This window comes from Acomys russatus, chromosome 4 (genome assembly GCF_903995435.1).
Source record: "Acomys russatus chromosome 4, mAcoRus1.1, whole genome shotgun sequence".
Lineage (NCBI taxonomy): Eukaryota > Metazoa > Chordata > Mammalia > Rodentia > Muridae > Acomys > Acomys russatus.
In genome coordinates this window covers 2,356,455-2,376,384 of record NC_067140.1, presented here as the reverse complement: position 1 = coordinate 2,376,384, position 19,930 = coordinate 2,356,455, and the positions used below count along the sequence as shown (strand labels likewise).

The window sequence follows — 19,930 nt, the reverse complement described above, 5'->3', positions numbered from 1 at the left end:
TCCCAGCACAGAGTGCCAAGCAACAGCAACCTGAAAATGCTCTTAAGCCATGAGCAAAATAAGTCCTTCTTCCCTAAAGCTGTTTCTGTCCAGTGTCTAATGTGAACTTTGACCCTGGCTGCACCCCTACCATAATAACAAATGAGAAGACCTTGTGCATGTCAGCCTCTATTCCAAAAGTCTCACAATAATGCTGGTTTGCAGAGTTCGCAGTATAAACATCCCCACTTCCCTGAGGGAGTCACCTGCCTCCTTGAAAGATGATGGCAGTGGGTGTGGAGTCTGTGTCTGGATTTCCCTGATGTCCTTGACCTCGGGTTCACTGTTGCTGGACGGGACCAGGGTTCAACCAAGTTACATTTAGGCTGCCTGAGAGAGTTGGCTTGTGGCACCTCCAAGAGCTTCCAGCTGTGCCGTTCCTGTCCCCACAGGTGTTCTGTGACATGGAGACTGATGGAGGTGGCTGGACCCTCATCCAGCGCCGGGAGGATGGAAGTGTGAATTTCCAGAGGACCTGGGAAGAATACAAAGAGGTAATATGCTGTGCCAGGGGCTCCCAGGTGCCCACAGCCAGGTGCTGTGGGTGGGCACTGGCATGCCCTTTCTCTCCCCAGGGTGAAAGGCCAGCTCACCTAAAACCAACTGCTCAGGCTCATTTGCTTCTCCAGACCCCAGCCTCATTCAGGCCCCTTTGACATTTCTCATGTGTGTCCTAAGAATGAAATTTAACTTTTATTTTCATATTTGGAAAAGTAGCACACGCGTGTTGATAATGCTTTTTAAAGATCCCAAAGGAGAGACTGGGGAGGCACCTCAGTAGGTGAAATGGTTGTTGTGCAAACACAGGGACTTAAGTTTTATTCCAAGAACCCATAAAAGAAAACTGAGAAGGGTCTGGAGAGATGGCTCAGAGGTTAAGAGCACTGGCTGTTCCTCCAGAGGTCCTGAGTTCAATTCCCAGCAACCACATGGTGGCTCCCAACCATCTATAATGAGATCTGGTGCCCTCTTCTGGCAGGCAGACACACGTGCAGGCAGAACATTGGCTATGTAATAAATAAATAAATAAATCTTAAAAAGAAAAAAGAAAGCTGAGAAGGGTTGCATGCACCTGTGGTTCCAGATCCTGGGAGGCGAAGACAGACAGATCCCTGGAGCTCAAACACTAAGCAGCCTAGGTGAATTTCAAGCTCCAGGCCAGTAGTGAGAGATCCTATCTCAAAACCAAGGTGGGCAGCTCCTCTGTACACACACACACACACACACACACACACACACACACACACACACACACACACACACACACATATTCATGAGGAATCAGTGTTCACTAGTGACCCTCTAGATGAGGATTTACAGTGCCTGCCTTTAGGCAGCCGGCAGACCAAGTGGACACAGCGAGCCCCTGTCCTTGGTCCTGACAGATTGCTCTGGCAACCGGCTTTGGTTTCTTGCCAGCCTGGAGCTTGGGTGACAATGACACTCTGAGGACTTGTAGCCTTGCATTTCTCCGTTGCTGAAACTGTCCAACCTCTGTTCTGCCTCTGGAAAAATGTGCTCTGTCTCCCCTGCCTGGCAGCTGGCTCAGCCTTTTTCTCCTGCCGAGGCTTAATCAGCACGCAGCAGCTGAATAAAGCAGCAAGCTCCCCGCAGGCTCAGGCTCAAGCATGTGACCACCATTCACAGCTAAACACCCAGCTTCCGGCACCTGGAAAGCCCTCTGCCCCCCCCCCCCATAGGCGTGTTCCCAGAGGTAGCAGCTGTTTCTTTTTATTTTATTATCTGTGAGTGTAAGTTTGCCCGTATGCACACATGTGTGTTTGTGCTTCCACTCATGCTGGGAGGCCAGTGGAAGGCGGTCTGTCATCCCGCTCTGTCTTTCTCTGCCTTGCTCCCCTGAGTCAGGGTCTCTTACTAAAACTGGAGCTAGACTGGCAGCCAGCAAGCCCCGAGACCCCACCCCTCTCCATTCTGTTCATGGGTACTGGGGATTCTAACTCAGGCCCTCACTCCTGCACAGCAATTGCTCTTTCCCCACCGAGCCATTCCCTCCAGCGATTTCAATTTCTATAGCCACAAATGAGTTTTGAGTGTTTCTCTGGCTTCAGAGGAATGTGATTCCGGTTACTTTTTTGGTTGGTTTAAAATGTACAAACATCTTATCTTTGTTCTCTGGTGCGGGGGGTGGGGGGTGGGGGGGGTGTCCCTACCCCAGGCCTGTGCGCACTGTTCTTATGAAGTCACTCATTAGGCGCTGACCTTGGATAAGCTGGAGGGGGGCGGGGGGAGGAAGGCGGGAGGGCGCGGAGTCTTGGCTAGCCCAGCTCCTCAACCACAGACACCACCTCCTTCCTCAGCGCGCAGCCACCCTTTCCTCTCCTCCCCGCAGGGTTTTGGTAATGTGGCCCGAGAGCACTGGCTGGGCAATGAGGCCGTGCACCGCCTCACCAGCCGGGCAGCCTATCTGCTCCGCGTGGAGCTGCAGGACTGGGAAGGCCGCCAGACCTCATTTCATTATGAACACTTCCAGCTGGGCAGTGAGCGGCAGCGGTACAGGTGGGCTTGGGGCCCAGGCTTGTGGGCGGCTTGGGGGTCCCCCAAGGCAAGTGGCTGCAGAGTCTGCACTGAGGGTCATTCCCTGGGCGTCTCCTACATCCACCATCTGGCCCCGATTTGAGTGCACGTCACGGGAACTGGAGGTGGCTGCTTAGCACTCAGCACATCTTGGACACTGGGTGGGGTGGAAAGACTGTCACTGACGCCACTGTGCCTAGAGCAAGAAGAGATCTTTCAGGGTTAGTCACCTCATTTACAGAGAGCGGGGGGGGGGGGCCAGGGGGGGGGGATGGGGGGGGGGGGGGGGGGGCGGTGGTGGTTAACTTCTCAGTTTGTCTGATGCCCTCTGTGGTGAGGTGCAAAAGTCTCCGTGCCGGGACAAAGGAGAACCAGTCTCAGCACTGCTATTTGCAACCCCCAAATGAGACTTGGGTACATCAAGGTCAGCATTCTCTGTGCTCTTCAGCGGTGTTGGGCATAAGGCTATGGTCAAGTCATCAAGGTTTCCAGTCCCTTCCTCTGTCTGGTTTATGGTGTGTGTTTAGGAAAAGAAGCAAGCCTTTCCCAGTACCTCCTGTGTTCTGCACGCTGTTTAATCTTCTCAGTCTTGTGAGGCAGACATTACTATACATGCTTTAGTGATGAGGAAACTGAGGCACCAAGTCCTTAGTCTGAGAGGACTAAATTAGCTGGATCCTGGATTTGAACTCAGTTCCCCCTGTGTCTCCAGTCTGTGATGTCACCTCTTTGAGGCACTCACTGGTCTTCAAATCAAGCCTGTGTCTTAGCTATCTTTGAACCAGGCCAGAATGAGCTCTTGAGCCCATCCATGGGCCTGCGCGGATGCCCCCTGGCACCTGGCCCCTTTACAGCTGCAGATAACTTCCGGAAAGCCGAGGAGGCACTTAGTTCCTCTCAGGGAATTTCTAAATGACTGTCTCCCTGTAAATTTACTCCTAGGACCCTCCCTGGCACTCCCCCCCCCCCACCCCATGCCTCTGTTTTCTTATTAAATACTCCTGCTTCCTCTAGCAGAGCGGGCCTGCCATCCTCCCTTGTGAGACCCACCCCAAGGCTGGAGGTGCAGGAAGGCAGAGCTGGAGGGAGCATCCCTGAGAAGCTCCCGTTCCTCGGAGCTGACCAGGGCGACCTTGCCATGCCCTGCCGGTGCCTACGGATGCCACTGACCCTTAAGGGAAAGGTTGTGTCCCAGCTGCACCCCTTTCTGAGTGGTCCTGAGCAAATCCCTCTAGCCCAGAGCATACCCCCAACCCAGATCAAATGTGGGATTCCACCCAGTGCATCCTCAGGAAGGCTGGCAGGTAAATAGCCTTGTGATCACTGTCACTGTTGCAGGGCCCGTGTGGTACTGGCCTGCTCCGTGAGAGCCAGGCACTGGAGCCATGAATAAGAAAACATATGGTGAGGCACCTATGGAAGTTAGTGAGTGTTGAGTAAATGATGGAGGTCTTTAAACGCTAGGTTGAAAGCCAGAACCACATCAGCCCAACATCTAACCGTGTCTACGAGGTCTGTATTCACCACACAAAGTGACGCTCAGTTCTCAGCCTTCCCTACGCGCTCTTGCATGTAAACTGGGTATACACCTCTGAACCATGGATAGCTCCCTGCTCCCAGCTCCACAGTGCCTCTGGAAGCGGCATGGATTTGATTGGCTGTGGAGCCCTTATGACAGAGTATTGAAACCAGGCATGTGCTGGTCACTTGGGAAAGACTGGCCTGGACCTACCTCCTCAAAGCTGTATCCTAACGCAGTGGCAGTGGAGTAGGGGGTCAAACATGTTCAGAAGCAACCCACTTCCTCCAGAGAGGCAGTAGCTTCCAGGGGGAACTAACCAGGAGCCTAGAGTGCCTGGAAAATCAAAGAGCTTTCCTGGGAGGAGCAAGGCTTGTGACAAATAAGTCTTTTTTTTTTTTTTAAGGGGGAATCCCAAAAAGTGAGATATTCTCCAAAAAATGGCAGAGAGAGGCTGGAGAGGTCTCCCAGTCAATAAAGTTTATGCCTTTTGATCATAAGGACCCAAAATGAATCCCCAGAGCCCAAAATTTTAAAGCCAGGCATGGTGCCATGTGCACCTGCAGTGCTGGGGAAGTGGAGACAGAAGGCTCACGGAGCTCACTGGGCCACTGAGGTTATGTCTCAGGAAAGATGCTCAAGATGGTCCTCTGGCCTGCACATACACACAAATGTGTATGTACACTTGTGTATATGCACGCATACACACGCCTACACATATATGCACACGCATGTAAAAAAACGACAGAGTAGGCATCCAGCTGGGTCACATGTTCCCCAATCCTGCAGAGTGAAGATGCCTTCCCAAAGGTTGGCGGTGACCAGCTGGCCATGCTGGGGTTTGAATCCAGGCACTCTGCTGCACCCCTACCCCACAGCCATTATCACCCTGGAGACTTGGACATATTCACACACAGTCTGGCAAAGGAATAGAGGGTCTTTGTCCCTTCTCTGGGGGTTTCCTAAGGGTTGATCCACGTGGGCTGGAGTGGCCAATAAGGCCTTGTGGCATGGAACAGAGCGGTTGCTATGCTGAGTGGCATGGCTGTAGGCAAAGGGCATGTAGCCCTGCCCCTACTGGGCCACTCCAGCCTGGACTCCGGCTCTGAGGATTACTGAGTCTGAGAACCTGAGAAGGGTCCCTTTGGTTCTTGGCATCCTCATTTCCTCATATAGGAAAAAAAAAGGTACTGTGAGGTTTAGATGAAAATGAACTAGCCTCAAGACAATGTCTGGCCCAGAGCATGTGCTCAAAGGACCATTAGCTTTTATCCTTACTCTGTGTCTCCCACTCACAGCTCTCTAGGACCCAAACTCAGCAAGTTAAAAAGGGCCCGGCAGCAATAAGTGTTGAGATCCCAGGGCAGCAAGTAAGGAGGACCACCAGGAGGGACGGTGGCCCTGGCGTCAGAGCAGCCTGGGTTTCCCATGCAAAAACAACAGGAAGGAAACTCTTGCCCCAACCTAACCTGTATCCCTCCCTCCCTTACCCTACCTCCTCACTGCCTCCAGCTTCTCTGTGAATGGGAGCAGCAGCAGCTCAGCAGGGTTCAAGAGCAGCCTGCCTCCACAGGGCACCAAGTTCAGCACCAGCGACATGGACAATGACAACTGCATGTGCAAATGTGCTCAAATGATGTCTGGAGGTAAGTGTGTTCAAATGATGGCTGGAGGTAGGTGTGCTTAGATGCTGTCTGGAGATGGGTGTGTCCAGATGACGTCATAAGGTGGGTGTGTCCGGATGATCTATGGATGTGGAGGTGGGTATGTCCAGATGATATGTGAAGGTGGATGTCCAGATGCTGTCTGGAGGTGGGCGTGTCCAGATGCTGTCTGGAGGTGGGCGTGTTCAGATGATGACGAGTGTGCTCAGATGCTGTCTGGAGATGGGCGTGTCCAGATGCTGCCCGGAGGTGGGCGTGTCCGGATGCTGCCTGGAGGCGGGCGTGTCCGGATGCTGCCTGGAGGTGGGCGTGTCCAGATGCTGCCTGGAGGTGGGCGTGTCCAGATGCTGCCTGGAGGCGGGCGTGTCCGGATGCTGTCTGGAGGTGGGCGTGTCCAAAGGCTGTCTGGAGGTGGGCGTATCCAGATGATGACTGGAGGTGGTGTTCCTGTTGAGACTCTAGCCAAACCTCCCTTTTCCAGGTCACTGGAGGCCACATAGGGTTGTACCTTCAGTAGAAACACCCCTAGATTTCCTTAGAGACCAGCTGGGAGATGCCAAGCGTGCTTCTCGGAAGCACGACGCCCATCAAACCCACCCTCTTGTCTAAGGATTCCCCTACTACCCAGGACAGGTAGAAACAGCGTTGAGGAGACTGGAGGCAGGGAAGGCAGCTCCCTTCCCCACCTCTATGCCAGGCAATGCTCCTGGCAGGGCAGAAACTAGAGGATGGAGATGGAATGGGAAAAGCACTGACAGAAGAGACGCAAGTCACAGAGGCAAGGACCAGAGGAAGCCAACCATAACACGAAGTAGCAGAGACAGAGAGGTGCAGGTTCCAGCTCACAATAAGGAGAGGAATAAAGCTCAATCGTCGGGCATGAGTTGTGTAGAGCACACTGGAGACAGAACCCCAAGGGAAGAGAGAGCAAAAGAGAGACACAGAGGAAACACAGAGGGATACCCACAAACACAGAGACCACTAGAGAGAGCAGAAGAACATGACAGAGCCTGGTAGGAGCTCATCTGCCCTGGCTTCACCTCTGCCCATATCCAGCCCACCACCTTCAAGAAGCTGGCACCCCAAGATGACAGCCCATCAGCCTTATCTTCCCTGAATCCAGGTCATCCCATCCCACCTCCCCAAATTCTCCACCCTTCCTCTTCCACTAGGGTGGTGGTTTGACGCCTGTGGACTCTCCAACCTCAATGGCATCTACTATCCATTTCATCAACACTTGAACAAGCTCAACGGCATCCGCTGGCACTACTTCCGGGGCCCCGGCTACTCACTGCACGGCACACGCATGATGTTGCGGCCAATGAGTGCTTGACACATAGACCTACAGAGACTGACGTCGTAGTAGGATTCTCAACCCAGATGTCTCTGTGAAAGCTGGGCCCCACCTAGAAATCAGTGCCCAAGGCTCATCCTTGATATTCTGGGACACTAGAGCCAGCTTACCTTGCCTCCAAATTACAAATAGTCACCTGCCTCCATGAACCTCTCTATTTTGAGGCACTGCCTCTGTGGTACCCATAACCTTCTCCTGCCTGCCTCCTGCAGGGATTCCCTGCCATGACCTGAGGCAGACTGGAGTTTCGCCAGGTGGGAGAATCTTAAAGACTGGGCTTGCCCTCCTCCAGGGGAGGCTGAGAGCCATCCCCGCTCTTCTACAATTCCAAGTTTCCCTAGCCTTGAGATGTCTGCAGACTTTCTTTCCAAGGCTTGGCCACGGTTCCCACCCCCAGTGCGAGCCGTCATTTCCCAGGGCTCTGTGGCCCCTGGACTTCAATGGCTGACAGTCAGACGTGGTCTCTCAGAAGTATGAGAGGGGATCTTTTTACTCCAGTGTGCCCTAGAGTGTGTTCAATAAGCAATAACTAAGGCTCCTCTCTAACCTACTTTGGATGAAGTGAGAGAGAGAGAGAGACAGTAAGTTAAATAAAAAGGACAGGCTTTTGTAACTGCAAGACTTGTCAGAGCCTTTCATGTGTTCCCAAGCCTTGTGGCCACCAGGAAGGGCTGAGAGGAAATGGCTTTCTCCAAATTTATTTGTTTGAACATGAAGACTGGGGAGATGGCTCCATTGGTAGCTGGTAAAATTCTTTTATTTTTCTTGTTTGGTTGGTTTTGGGGTTTTGTTGTTGTTGTTATTTTGGTTGGTTGGTTGGTCTTGGTGTTTTGAGACAGGATTTCTCTGAGTAGCCTTGGTTGTCCCTCTATAGACCAGACTGGCCTCAAACTCACAGCAATCTACCTGCCTCTGCCTCCCTGAGAGCTGGGACTAAAGGTGCATGCCACCACATCCAGCTATGTGTAGAACAGGCTGGCCTTGAACTTGTGATCCTCCTGCCTCTGCCTCCTTCAGCAAATCATACCAGCATACACCACCACAACCAGTGGTAAAACTCTTACCACCCAAGTATGAGGACCAAACTTCAGATCCGCAGCACCCGTGTAAAAAGCTGGTTGTGGCCGTGAGGACCTGTGGTCAGCACAGAGGAGGCAGAGACCAAGTGCTTGCTGGAGCTTGCTGGCCAGCCAACCTAGCTGACTCAGTGAGAGGGGAAAGTATGGTAAAAAAGTGGCTGAGGAAGGCGTGAGTTGACCTCTGGCCTCCACATGTACATAAATGACATAGGAACACACACACACATACACATACACACACACACACACACACACACACACACACACACACATCTTCTAAAGAAGCCGTATTTGTCCCACCTCCGGGCCGAGGATTCCCTTGGAAAAGCTGGTTCCCACCCATTATGAGGAAGAGCCCTAGAAATATGCCCCCACCTCCAGCTCTCTACCCCACTTTTGCTGGCTATGAATACCACTCTGGCTCAGCCCAGCAACTGTCAGGCATGACCCCCACCAAGGGATGCTTCCGGCTCCCAAGTTAGTGCCTCATCTGACATAAGGCTGCACCTCTATCCCTGAAAGAGGTGAAGTCTCAGCCTTAACTGGCAGTCATAGGAACTCATGACCCCTAAGAAGCTTTAACTTAGAAAAAGGGGGCCACAGCCACTCTTGCCTGGCGCACCACTGTGTCCCCTTCCATGGTCCTTACAATGCTGTTATAATCCCCTGGCACCCAGCCCAGCCAGGAAGCACCTTTCTCAGGTCTCCTGATCAAACTAGGCCTGCCAGGATGGCCTCCAGCCTCCCTGGGGTTCAAGGATGCAGGGGAATTTCCAGCAGGACTGGAAAGGACTTAACATCAGGCTGCTGCAGGCAGAAAGCTCAAATCGCCTCCCTCAGCATTTACCCAGCAGAACTTTATTTAGCATATGAGACTGGGCAGAGTTTGGGGGTCACCCTGGCCCTGAGACCCTAGGCCAGTGGCTCAGCTTCCTGTGGCCTTTATTGTCCTGCCTGAGAACTCGGCCAGCAATGCTCCCTTCTAGCTGTGCTGTGCTGTGCTATGGAGGAATGAAGCCACATGTGCCAGTGTCCCAGTCTCCCGGTAGGAAGCAGGTGGCCAAGAAGGCTAGCTCCTGGGCCGAGGAGATGGCCTAGTTAATAAAGTACCCACATGGACACATCATGAGAAACTGACCTTAATCTCCAGAACCCATATGAAAAGATGGGCGCAGTGACACGCCCCTGTACCCCCAGCACTGAGGAGGCAGAGACAGATGGGTCCCTGGCCAGTCAGTCTGGTCTAATGGGCAAGCTACAGATCCGAGTGAAAGACAGAAAGGATACCTCCTAATGGGTGACACCTGACTTACACACACACACACCACACACACACACACACACACACACACACACACACACGTTCACTCGCCTCCCTAATATATGTTGTTTCTCCTGACCCAGGCAAGCAGGGAGCATCCTACTCTTGTGTCCACAGAATTTTGCTCTGTGCTGTCATGTTTCTAAACCACTGCATGATGCTGGGAAGTAGAACAAAGCAAAGCTGTGGGCCCCAGGGGGCAGCACCTCCATCAGTTCACCCTTGGACTCCTGCTTCTAAATAGCCATATTGCCCTCTCAGCTTCCTTCCTTCATGCCAGACACAGAAACAGCGCCCTGAAGACGGGTTCCCTCACAAACATGGGGCAGTTGCAAGAACAGCTAGTTCCAGGTCCTCAACTGGTTCCAGCTAAGGACGATTCTCTCTGGTTAGCGTGGGCCAGGGATTCTGAGTGGCCAAAGCCAGGTTACATGATCATTATCCCAGCTGGGTGGAACAACTCAGACCAAGCCAAGTCTTGTTTGCAGGAAGCAGGGAGCCAGGAGGAGGTCCAATTACCTCTTCTCTGTCTCCCCACCACTACCCCTGCCCCCCAAGTCTTGCCTCGGGTGCCAATTGAGCCCCAGGTTGACCTACACCATCAAGAAACCTAAAGTGCCCTGCCCAGAGACCCCAGGCACAGCTCCAATCCTCTCTGGCACTCAATGTCCCACGAAACGCCTGCCAACTCCCGACAGCCCTCAGGACAGCAATGCAGATTCACCATAGTGGCTGGGGATGCCCCACAGGGACAGGGGTGGCTTGAGGACCAAGCTGCATGCCAAGGGCTAAAGGAACTTTCTGGAAAGACCTCTGAGGCCAGCCTGTTCTTCTCACTGGTGCTTGATGGGTCCTGGTGGAGCCAGCCAGGAAGCACGGCTCCTAAAAGCACTGCATGTGGCCAGAAAAGGCTGTTTCTGTACTGGATTTCACTGTGTTCATACCAGGGGCCTAACCAGGTGCAACAGGGAAGGTGGTCCTTAGAGGAGAGAGGAGAAAACAGGCAGCCCTTGTGGAAGGGCTCCTCAGTAGCTTCACAAATAGATCCTCTTCTGCCTTCTCTTTCCCATCACTCTCTGTGTGAGCTATTTCTTCTCTTTTAAAGATGCTCTGGAATGCAGGCAGAGTGTTGCCTTGGCAACAGCAGCAGCACCTCTTTGATAGAGCAGCTTTCCAGAGATGTGCACTGGACCTGGTGGGTTGATCTCTGTTCACTCATTCCTTGTGCGGGCATTTACTTGTAAAGCTGTGACTGGTTGACGACCTACCTGGGCCAAGGCCTGGCTGGGTAGTGGAGATGGAGCAGCGTATAAGCAGATATCCACAACCCACCTCACTGCACTGAACAGGCTTAGAGGAAGATGGCCAAAGAGCAAATTAAAAGACATCAAGATGGGCTGGAGAGATGGCTCAGAGGTTATGAGCATTGACTGCTCTTCCAGAGGTCCTGAGTTCAATTCCCAGCAACTACATGGTGGCTCACAATCATCTGTAATGTGTGACCTACTACCCTCTTCTGGCCTGCAAGCACACATGGCGGGGCCCTGCATACATAATAAATAAATAAATATTAAAAATAAAAAAGAAGTCAAGATGAAGTGAATAAAGAATACACCACAAATGCCGAAATACGCAGGACAGACCAGAGAGAGTTATGGAGGAAACAACTAACTGAGAGACCTCTAAGGAGGAGCTCTGGTGTGTGTGTGTGTGTGTGTGTGTGTGTGTGTGTGTGTGTGTGTGTGTGTGTGTGTGTGTGCTGGAAAGACAAGAGGTTTGCATTACATGTCTTCCTCAATGCTCTCCATATTGTGTTTTGAGACAGGGTCTCCACTGAACCTGGAGCTCCCAGAATGACTGGCCAATGGGCACCAGGAATCTCTTCCTGTGTCTGCCTTCCCAGTGCTGGGATCACAGGCATTCCCCACCATGCCCAGCTTTTATGTGGTGCTAGAGATCTGAACACAGGTTCTTCTGCTGGTGTATCCAGCACCTTGCTGACCAAGATTCTCTCAGCCCTAATGAGGTGGGGTTTTTATAAGATTTTATTTATTTTAGTGGTGGTGCATGCCTTTAATCTAAGTATTCGGGAAGCAAAGGCAGGCAGATCTCTGTGAGTTCAAGGCCAGCTTGGTCTACAAAGGGAGGACCACAGAATGAGCTCCTGTTTCAAAATCAAACAAGAGAAAAACCCACATTCTTTTACATGTGTGGGTGTCTTGCCTGCATCTATGTATAAGAGCCATGTGCACGCCTAGCACCCAAGAAGGTCAGAAGAAAATACCAGATCCCCTGGAGCCAGAGTTAAAAATGGTTGTGAGCCACCATGTGGGGTCTGGGAGCGAAACTGGGGTCCTCTGCAAGAGCATCAAGTGTTCCTACTCGCTGAGCCATGTCTCCAGTCCCTAAGGGGATGGTCTTTACATCAAGGACTAAGTAGTAACAGGGGACAGAGGCAGATGAAGAGCTGCAGGAAGAATGACAATGCAAAGGCCCCGAGGTTGGCATGAGCTTGGAGAATTTCTGCAGCCACAGGAGGCCAGTGTGACTGGAGGCCAGGGTACAAGTGAAGAATGTGGCCTTCCAAACATGACAACACACACACACACACACAGCTCCTACTGTTTCACTCCCTTGACTCACTGTGGGTCTGAAAAAATGTCTGCCTGTCTACACTTCATTTGCTACCTGTGAGCAGAGGACTCTCCCACTGCCATCATCTGGAAGTCCTCCAGATGCCACCACAGGACCATCTGGGGTTAAAGGTCTTCCCTGTCCACTGCCCTGAGCCTGGCCATTAGAGAGAGGAGGGAGGTAAATGCATGCCTTGGCCTGTGGCTACAGAGGGACAGAGGGACTCCTTCCTGAAGTCAGCTGGAGACACATGGGGTACCAGCCTTTGGCTGTTGCTCTTGGTGACAACTACCCAAATATCATTTACCTGGCCCCCAGCGGGCTGCTGTATTGTCCTCGCTTACAGGTGTGGACACCAAGGCTCAGAGACATTAGGATACAGGCTAAGCTAATGGAGGCAAAATTCCGTGGATTCAATAAACCTGGTACAGAATATGCAGGTCGCGTCAGTAGCTCTGCTGTCCGCAGCCAGAGCTCTCTTCCCTGGACAGGGGAACTGACACAATGGTGCCATCTCCTAAGTGGTAGCAAGGGAATAGGATGAGGAGCCTACATACCCTCTAGCCACACTCTCTCAGCCAGCCTCATCCCTAAGGCTCCTAACAGGACCTCAGCTCCCTGTGTTCCTCCCGCCTAACGCCCTCTGTGGCCCTAGCATGCTAAGAATAAATTCTAATGTCCAGCCTACAGCCAGGGCTCTTCATGGCTTCACAACTCTGCCTCTACTCAGGGTTCCTACTGTGGAGAAGAAGTCAGGGTCCAGGTGCCCGTACCCTGGAAGAACTGTCCATTTCCAGTTGACTTCTATGTCCCCATGGCACTAATTCAGTGCCCCAGGCGTAGCACTGCTGCAAGAAACACAGAGGACTGTGTTCTCTCTAGCTTTGCCCCCTTGCAGAGGGGAGGTGGGGCTTGTAAGATCTTTGTAAGCTGGTGTGTCATCAGGCATTCTCTGTGGCATCTTGTGGTATTGCTTTCCATGCTACACACTGCAGGGGAACCTGCCTTCAGATATCTCCAGAACCCAATAACCACTCAGTACTAGCCTACATACACCCCCTTTCACAGGTAGGGAAACTGAGGCATAGGAAAGGCTATCATATGGCTAAAGCCTCATGCAAGGGGCTACAGGGGTCCTGTAGACCTGAAATACCTGCTCTAGAGCACGCCTTACTCCATCACACTCCCCTGTGTGCGTCCGATTGGACGCTCAGCTGGAGTGGCATCAGCTGGAACTCCTCATAGAAAACAAAGCTCACTGCCCGAGTCTCTTGCCTCACAAGAGACAGGGCCTTCGTTCAGGTGCCTGGCTTCCTGACTGTCCTGCTGTGGTTTCAGGACACATGAGCACATGCCAGGCAAGTGTCCTGCTGCTGCACCAAGCTCAGAGCCCTGGCAGAGAGCAGGGGAGGGTTGTGGAATCCTGAGTGCCTCCTGGCTGACCCAACCCCTGTACCCCTTCCATCCAGGGTCTGGGAGCCACCGTGCCTAGACTCTGGGAACAGAGTAGATTATGAGAGCAGCGCATTAGGACCCACACCACAATGCGACTGGTGGTCACTGTGCTAAGGGTGGCCTAGGATACAATTGTGTTTTCCTTTCACCTCCTGCTTCTTGTTCATTGTCACTACTGCAACTTGGCTATTGACCCCAAAGTCACAGACGCTAGTCCAGGAAGCTGCGCCTTTCCTGCTGTTTGGAATATGACCTAGGAGTTCCAAAGGAACAGAGTTTGAGACTAAGCCCAACAGAAAGGTAAAAGATAGTTAAACACCCCTACACCTCTATCTCTGGGCCTAAGGGCTGTGACAAGAGCCAGGGTGTAGAAAGCACATTAGCCTCTAAGAGGCAACAGGGGGAAATGAGTAAACAGCGGTAACTTCAGACAGTGGGAGGGGTGTCCATTGGAGGAGGCTCCGGCACAGTGACTAGGGTCCTGACCTCCGTGAAGGCTGCAGGTTTGTTCAGTTTCTGAGACCCCGCCCCCATAATTGGTCTTACACTTTTCCCTAAGTGTGTCTTTACATGAAGGCAGGCATGTGAGGGGAGGGATCAGACATGTTCACACACACTAAAAAGCAAAAGAAAGGCATTCTGGGGAAAATATGATATTTGTAGAATTCAATGGCAGTTACACAGCTTATGCCTTTCTCTGTGACACAGGCATCTAGTTTCTAGGACCCTCCCTGATGCACCACGGATACACTACACTTCTAAGAAAAGACTGGCTTCAACCCAAATGGATAAATGATACTGTTTATCTGCGCACATCCAAGAACTCCAGTCTTAGTAACAAAAGCAAGCATTCGGCATCTTGCCCACTGACGGGCTCTGTGGTAAGGGGTGCCGATGGGCTCCAGGAGCCTCAGCTTAGGCAGCCACCTGTGTTCGATTTGGGTCTCCCCAAGTGTCCATACATGTGGGTTCCCCACAGTTCTATGCTCATGGGGGAGGGGGGACGAGCACACCACCTGTGAGGTGCAGATACCCACTTCTTTCCCCATTGTCTGATCAGATCTCTCTTCCAGCATCAAGTTCAAATATAAGAACTTCAAAACATGGTGACACCAGAACCTTAAAACAAGAGAACAGTCCTTCTTGCCCAGTACAAGGCCAGGGGTCATGAAAGCCAGCAACTGGCAGAGCTGATATAAGTAACTGAGGAATTGGAGAGCAAGGAACGACACATGTGTGTCCACTGCAGTGTCTCATCATAGTAGTTTATTTATCTTATTTTTATTTTTATTTTGGTTTTTTCCAGACAGTGTTTCTCTGTATATCCTTGGCTGTCCAAGACTTGCTTTGTAGACCAGGCTGGCCTTGAACTCCCAGGGATCCACCTGCCTCTGCCTCCCTAGTGCTAGGATTAAAGACGTGCACCGCCACTGCCCAGCCTTCATCAGAGTAGTTTATGGTTTTTTTGTTTTGTTTTTGTTTTCGTTTTTGTTTTCTTGGTTTTTCGAGACAGGGTTTCTCTGTGTAGCCTTGGCCATCCTGGACTCACTTTGTAGACCAGGCTGGCCTCGAACTCATAGCGATCCGCCTGCCTCTGCCTCCCGAGTGCTGGGATTAAAGGTGTGCGCCACCACACCCGGCCCATCAGAGTAGTTTAAACAAGGCAAAAATCCATTCATCTCTGTGTAAGGTGGGCAAATGTAGACAGGCCAGCTCCTCCATGAAATGAACCCCAGGCTTTTACTGTCTTTTTTTTTTTTTTTTTTTTTTTTTAAGATTTGTTTATTTATTATATGCAGAGTGTTCTGCCTGCATGTACACCTGCATGCCAGAAGAGGGCACCAGATCTCATTACAGGTGGCTGTGAGTGGGAATTGAACTCAAGACCTCTGGAAAAGCAGACAGTGCTCTTAAATGCTGAGCCATCTCTCCAGCCTCCACCTTTACTGCCTTTTTGTCCCCATGTATCTCAAGCTTCCCTCCTGGGCTCCAACCATCACACCGTACTTCAGATCAAAGGAAAGGTGCTGTGCAAAAGGCCCAGTACCTGGCCAAGCCAGCTCCTGAAAGCAGCTTTCCTATCTTCTACATCTGAAGAGATGGCTCAGTGGTTAAGAGAACTGGATGCTCTTCCAAAGAAGTAGGGTTTGGTTCCCAGAAGACACAAGGTAGTTCACAATCATCTGTAACTTCAGTTCCAGGGAATCCACAGCCCTGCCCTCTTCAGGCCTCCACCAGGCACCAGGCACACATAGTACATAGACATACAATCAGATAAAACATGAAATAACAAACAAATAAAATTATTTGTAGAACCTAATCACGTGTTTGCTTCATATGGAAAAGTGATGTGTACATGTGAGAGGGAGAGCCAGCCCTGGCACTTCTCTGTTGTAAGGTGGCACGGGTGCGGGGGGTGATGCCCTCCACCACCCTCACCCCTCACCACCTGTGGCAGTTGGAAGATCTGGCCCCAGGGTCATGAGAGCAGGAGAGCTGGCCCTGTCCATTGCCGGCTGTGGCACTCAGGAGAGCAGGCCCTGCACTTTGCCTGGGCAACACAGTAGTGGCAGAGGGGCAGGTGAGCTGGCCCCACCACTTGACTGCTGTGAGGTGGAGTGGACATGAAGATGATGCCCTCTCCTGTCCCCCTCCTCCCCACCCTTTCCCCCTCCCCCTTTACCACCTAGAGTAGTTGAGAGAGCTGGCCCCGAGGTCATGAGAATTGGGGAGCTATCCCTGCCCCCTTGCTGTCTGTAGCACTTGGGAGAGCAGGCCTTGCACCTTGCCTAGGCAAGAGTGAAAATGGCTGTGATGGCGAAGGCAGGGGTGAGCCAGCCAGAGAGTGTGAGAGTGTGAGGAGAGCTGGCCCAGCCCCTCCCCCGCTGCAGTACTTGGGAGAGTGGGCCCCATGCCCCAACTGGGCAGCACAGTGGAGCTAGCTCTGGAGGTGTGGGTGTGGGCAAGCTGGCCCTGAGAGCATTGAGAGCTGACCCTGCCTCTGTCGATGGCAGCATTGGGTGGCCTAACAAGAGGAGCAGTGCTGGAGAGCTCACCCTGGTGGTGCACACAAGGAAGAGCCAGCAGGCTGACCAGCTCAGCTACCACCCAGGCCTAGATCCAGGGTTTGAGTTGGCCCACCCCAACATCTATATCACCAGTGAACCGCTGGGGTGTATGAAAGGGCCGGTTCTGCTGATCCAAAGCTGCAGGATCTCCTGACACAGGGATAACCAGAAGGAATCTCATTGAGGATCCAATATTGATGACGCCACAGACGCCAGAGGCCTTGAACCAGACCAATAAGTCATTTCAGTGAACATTGGCAAGTGAAGATGTGTGAACAGAGGGATATACTGTGGGGCACAACAGCTTAAATGATAAGATGGTTTCTAGCTCTATTTACATGTGTGTGTATCTTTGTCTGTGTGTGTGTGTGTGTGTGTGCGCACATGTGAACACACTAGAAAACCTGTACATTCTTTGACAGTCTTCCCATCAATGAGTGTTTCACCATTTTGTCTTTCCCCCATTGGAGAATTATGACTGCTCAGTCCAGTCAAGCGGAGGTTGTTGTAGGGTGACCCTGAACACCAGCCTGGAAAAGACCACAGCGCTTGCATGACTGGTGTGGAGTAAGACTCTCCTTCTTGGTGGCTCAGGAGCCTGTGTGTTGGTTTCAATGTTGCGCGTGCTCTTCAGAGTCTCACACGTCCTCTTTGGTCCCGTGTCGAGCCACACCCAGTCCACTCTTCAAAGGGGAAAAGAGCCATTCAAACTGGTGCTATGTCAGCTGAGAAAGAGGGAAGCAGACTGACTTCTGCGAACTGAACCCAGAAGGTGGCTGCCAGACTCAGGTGCCCCTGCAAGACAGTCTGAGGCTCACAGCTGAGAGGTCCCACCTGTGTGGGACGTAAGGACCTCACACGACATCATCAGAGGAGATACCCTGTGACTGGACAGAAACAGGGCCTCTCTGCCACTGTGTCTGACAAAACCCAACATGACCACGTCTGGGCCACAAACCTGACTTGATTTCTCCAAACTGTGTCTGAGAGGAGGAACAATTGTTTCCATGTCGGTTACAGCTCTGGTTTCAATCCTGTCCTGCCTGGCCTCACCTCAGAGATTTACTAAGATACCCCCACAGTACCCCAGCATCTCCATGGTACCCAACCTAGAGCAAAGCTCATCCCCACACTCCCTTTGCAGTCACCTAGCTGGCCCAGATTCCATCTTAAGCCTTTGATAACACTTTCTTCCTGACCATGAGGGGTCCCCCAGCTAGCATCCTTTTGTTAAAAACTGTGAGGGTGTTCCCCTATGGTTTTAGGCTAGAGATCCTCAGGCTAAAAATAAATTAAACTTATTGAAATATATAGCATATATATACTAAAATTAAAATGAGGTGTCAGTCCCCTCAGCCTGGAGCTCTCAGCAGACTAGAACACTGAAACAAAGTCATCAATTTTACAAATTTCAGACTATGTTTTTTTTTAATCCTTTGAACATTTTATTCATGTATTCAGTATGTTGTCATCTCCACCTTCTTCCGCCACCATCACCTTCCTCCCCACCCATCCCCAAGACATCTCCCTCTCAGTTTCTGGCAATTTCTGCACAATTATTAAGATATTGATAATAATTATCATTACTGACTCACCTCAGCTCTACGCTCATAAATATGACTTGCTTCAGGAAAATTCGATTCTCATAACTCTCCCTCCCCGGAGAAATGCAATCCCTCCACTTACTGTTAGGCTGGAGTGCGTGTGATGGAGCATTGGTGGCACAAGCCCCTGGTCCCAGCACTCAGGAGGCTGAGGCAGGGAGGTCCAAGTTAATCTGAGCTACAGAGAGACTGTGTGTCTCAAAAACAAAAAGGGAAATCCAAACAGCCCCTTTCAGCAATTAAGCTTGTGCTACATAAAACACTGCCTCACCGGGACTTAAAGGGCTTGTGGTATAAAATGGGTGTGGTGCCAGAGCGTGCGTGAGGCCCAGGGTCTGACCTGTAGATCTGCCTGCTTCTGGACAGGCTCTGAGGGCCCGGCAGGTTCTGACTGACCATGCATCTGGAGGCATCCGTCTGTGGTCAGCAGACCAGCGTGAAGAGCTCAGCAGCCTGGCTGGGTTTCATGGCACTCGCCTGTATCTAGCTTTGGCCTTCCCTGTCAGACAGGGCAAGATACTGTAAAGGAAGCCGGGCGTGGTGGCGCACGCCTATAATCCCAGCACTCGGGAGGCAGAGGCAGGTGGATCACTGTGCATTCAAGGACAGCCTGGTCTACAAAGCGGGTCCAGGACAGCCAAGGCTACACAGAGAGACCCTGTCTCGAAGAAAAAAAAAGAGAGAGAGAGATACTGTAGAGGTCAGAGGGAAGGGGAAGGGGCAGGGGAGGATTTGAGGGGGCTCTGCAGGGTCATGTCTCACCAGGCAGTGAGAGGATGGCATGACCCTCGCACTGCTACAAGAGATGCCCACTCAGTCTTCCTCTCCCGTGTCAAAACGTCTGCCAAACCAGCTGGAGCTCGTAGAGACCAGACAGCATTGTTTGTACAGGCCTGCAGAGCCGCCCTGGACTCCAGCTTCCCAGATAAATATGTGTGAGTCATATCTACATAAACCAATTATGAGATACTAAGAAGAGATAGACTTCCATGAAGACGCATACTGAATATGCATGTGGGGCCACCCGGACCAGCCGGAAGGAACGGCCCACTCCCAAAACATGGGCTGCACCTAGGACAGAAGAGGACAAAAACAGAGTAGCATTGTGATGGCCAACCTGCCAGAGGGTTGACATATTTCCAAAAGCATACACTCGAAGGCAGCAGGCGTCAGGGGTGTGGCCAGCTCTGCTGGCTTTCTCCAAACATGGAACCCAAACACCACGGAAATAATTTGAAAATTCACAAAATACTTGCCACAGACCAAAGGAGCCGAAGGAGACATGGCAGCTGGATAGAAAGCAGCCCTGGATGGACCTTCAGCCCAGGGATTGAGGAAATATGATAAGGTGTGAACCTATCGGCTAATGATAATGTGACCATGTCCGTTAATTGTAATACGCGCAGTCTAGTGTTACTGATGCATGCAGTCTACGAGCCTGGGCCCTGGCAGCCCTAACAAGACAGGGTTGGACCCCATTCTCAACAGGCTGGTAAAAGATACAGGGACCACTTGACCCCTCCCGACCAGCCCTCCTTGGGTCCTGACAGGAGGCTTGTGCTGAAGTGGAAGGGCAGAGGCACGCGGAGCCGAGCAGCGAAATCTTTCTCCTGGAGACAATTCTTCCTCTAGCTGGTACCAGCCTTCAGCTTCATCCT

At 51.8% G+C, this 19,930-nt stretch overlaps 2 protein-coding genes across 2 annotated transcripts in view; one reads left to right on the top strand and one right to left on the bottom strand.

The window, feature by feature from the left end:
- Angpt4 (angiopoietin 4) overlaps positions 1-7,106 on the top strand; it is a gene marked incomplete at its 5' end in the record, with an annotated part of 34,842 nt that extends 27,736 nt beyond the window's left edge. Inside the window, 4 exons of the mRNA XM_051144815.1 lie at positions 432-533; positions 2,390-2,556; positions 5,606-5,739; positions 6,930-7,106. Of these exons, the coding sequence (XP_051000772.1) occupies positions 432-533; positions 2,390-2,556; positions 5,606-5,739; positions 6,930-7,090 (564 nt within the window). The remainder of the gene's footprint in view (positions 1-431; positions 534-2,389; positions 2,557-5,605; positions 5,740-6,929) is intronic.
- Snph (syntaphilin) overlaps positions 1-19,930 on the bottom strand; it is a 714,025-nt gene that overhangs the window by 337,786 nt on the left and 356,309 nt on the right. The window lies entirely within an intron of this gene.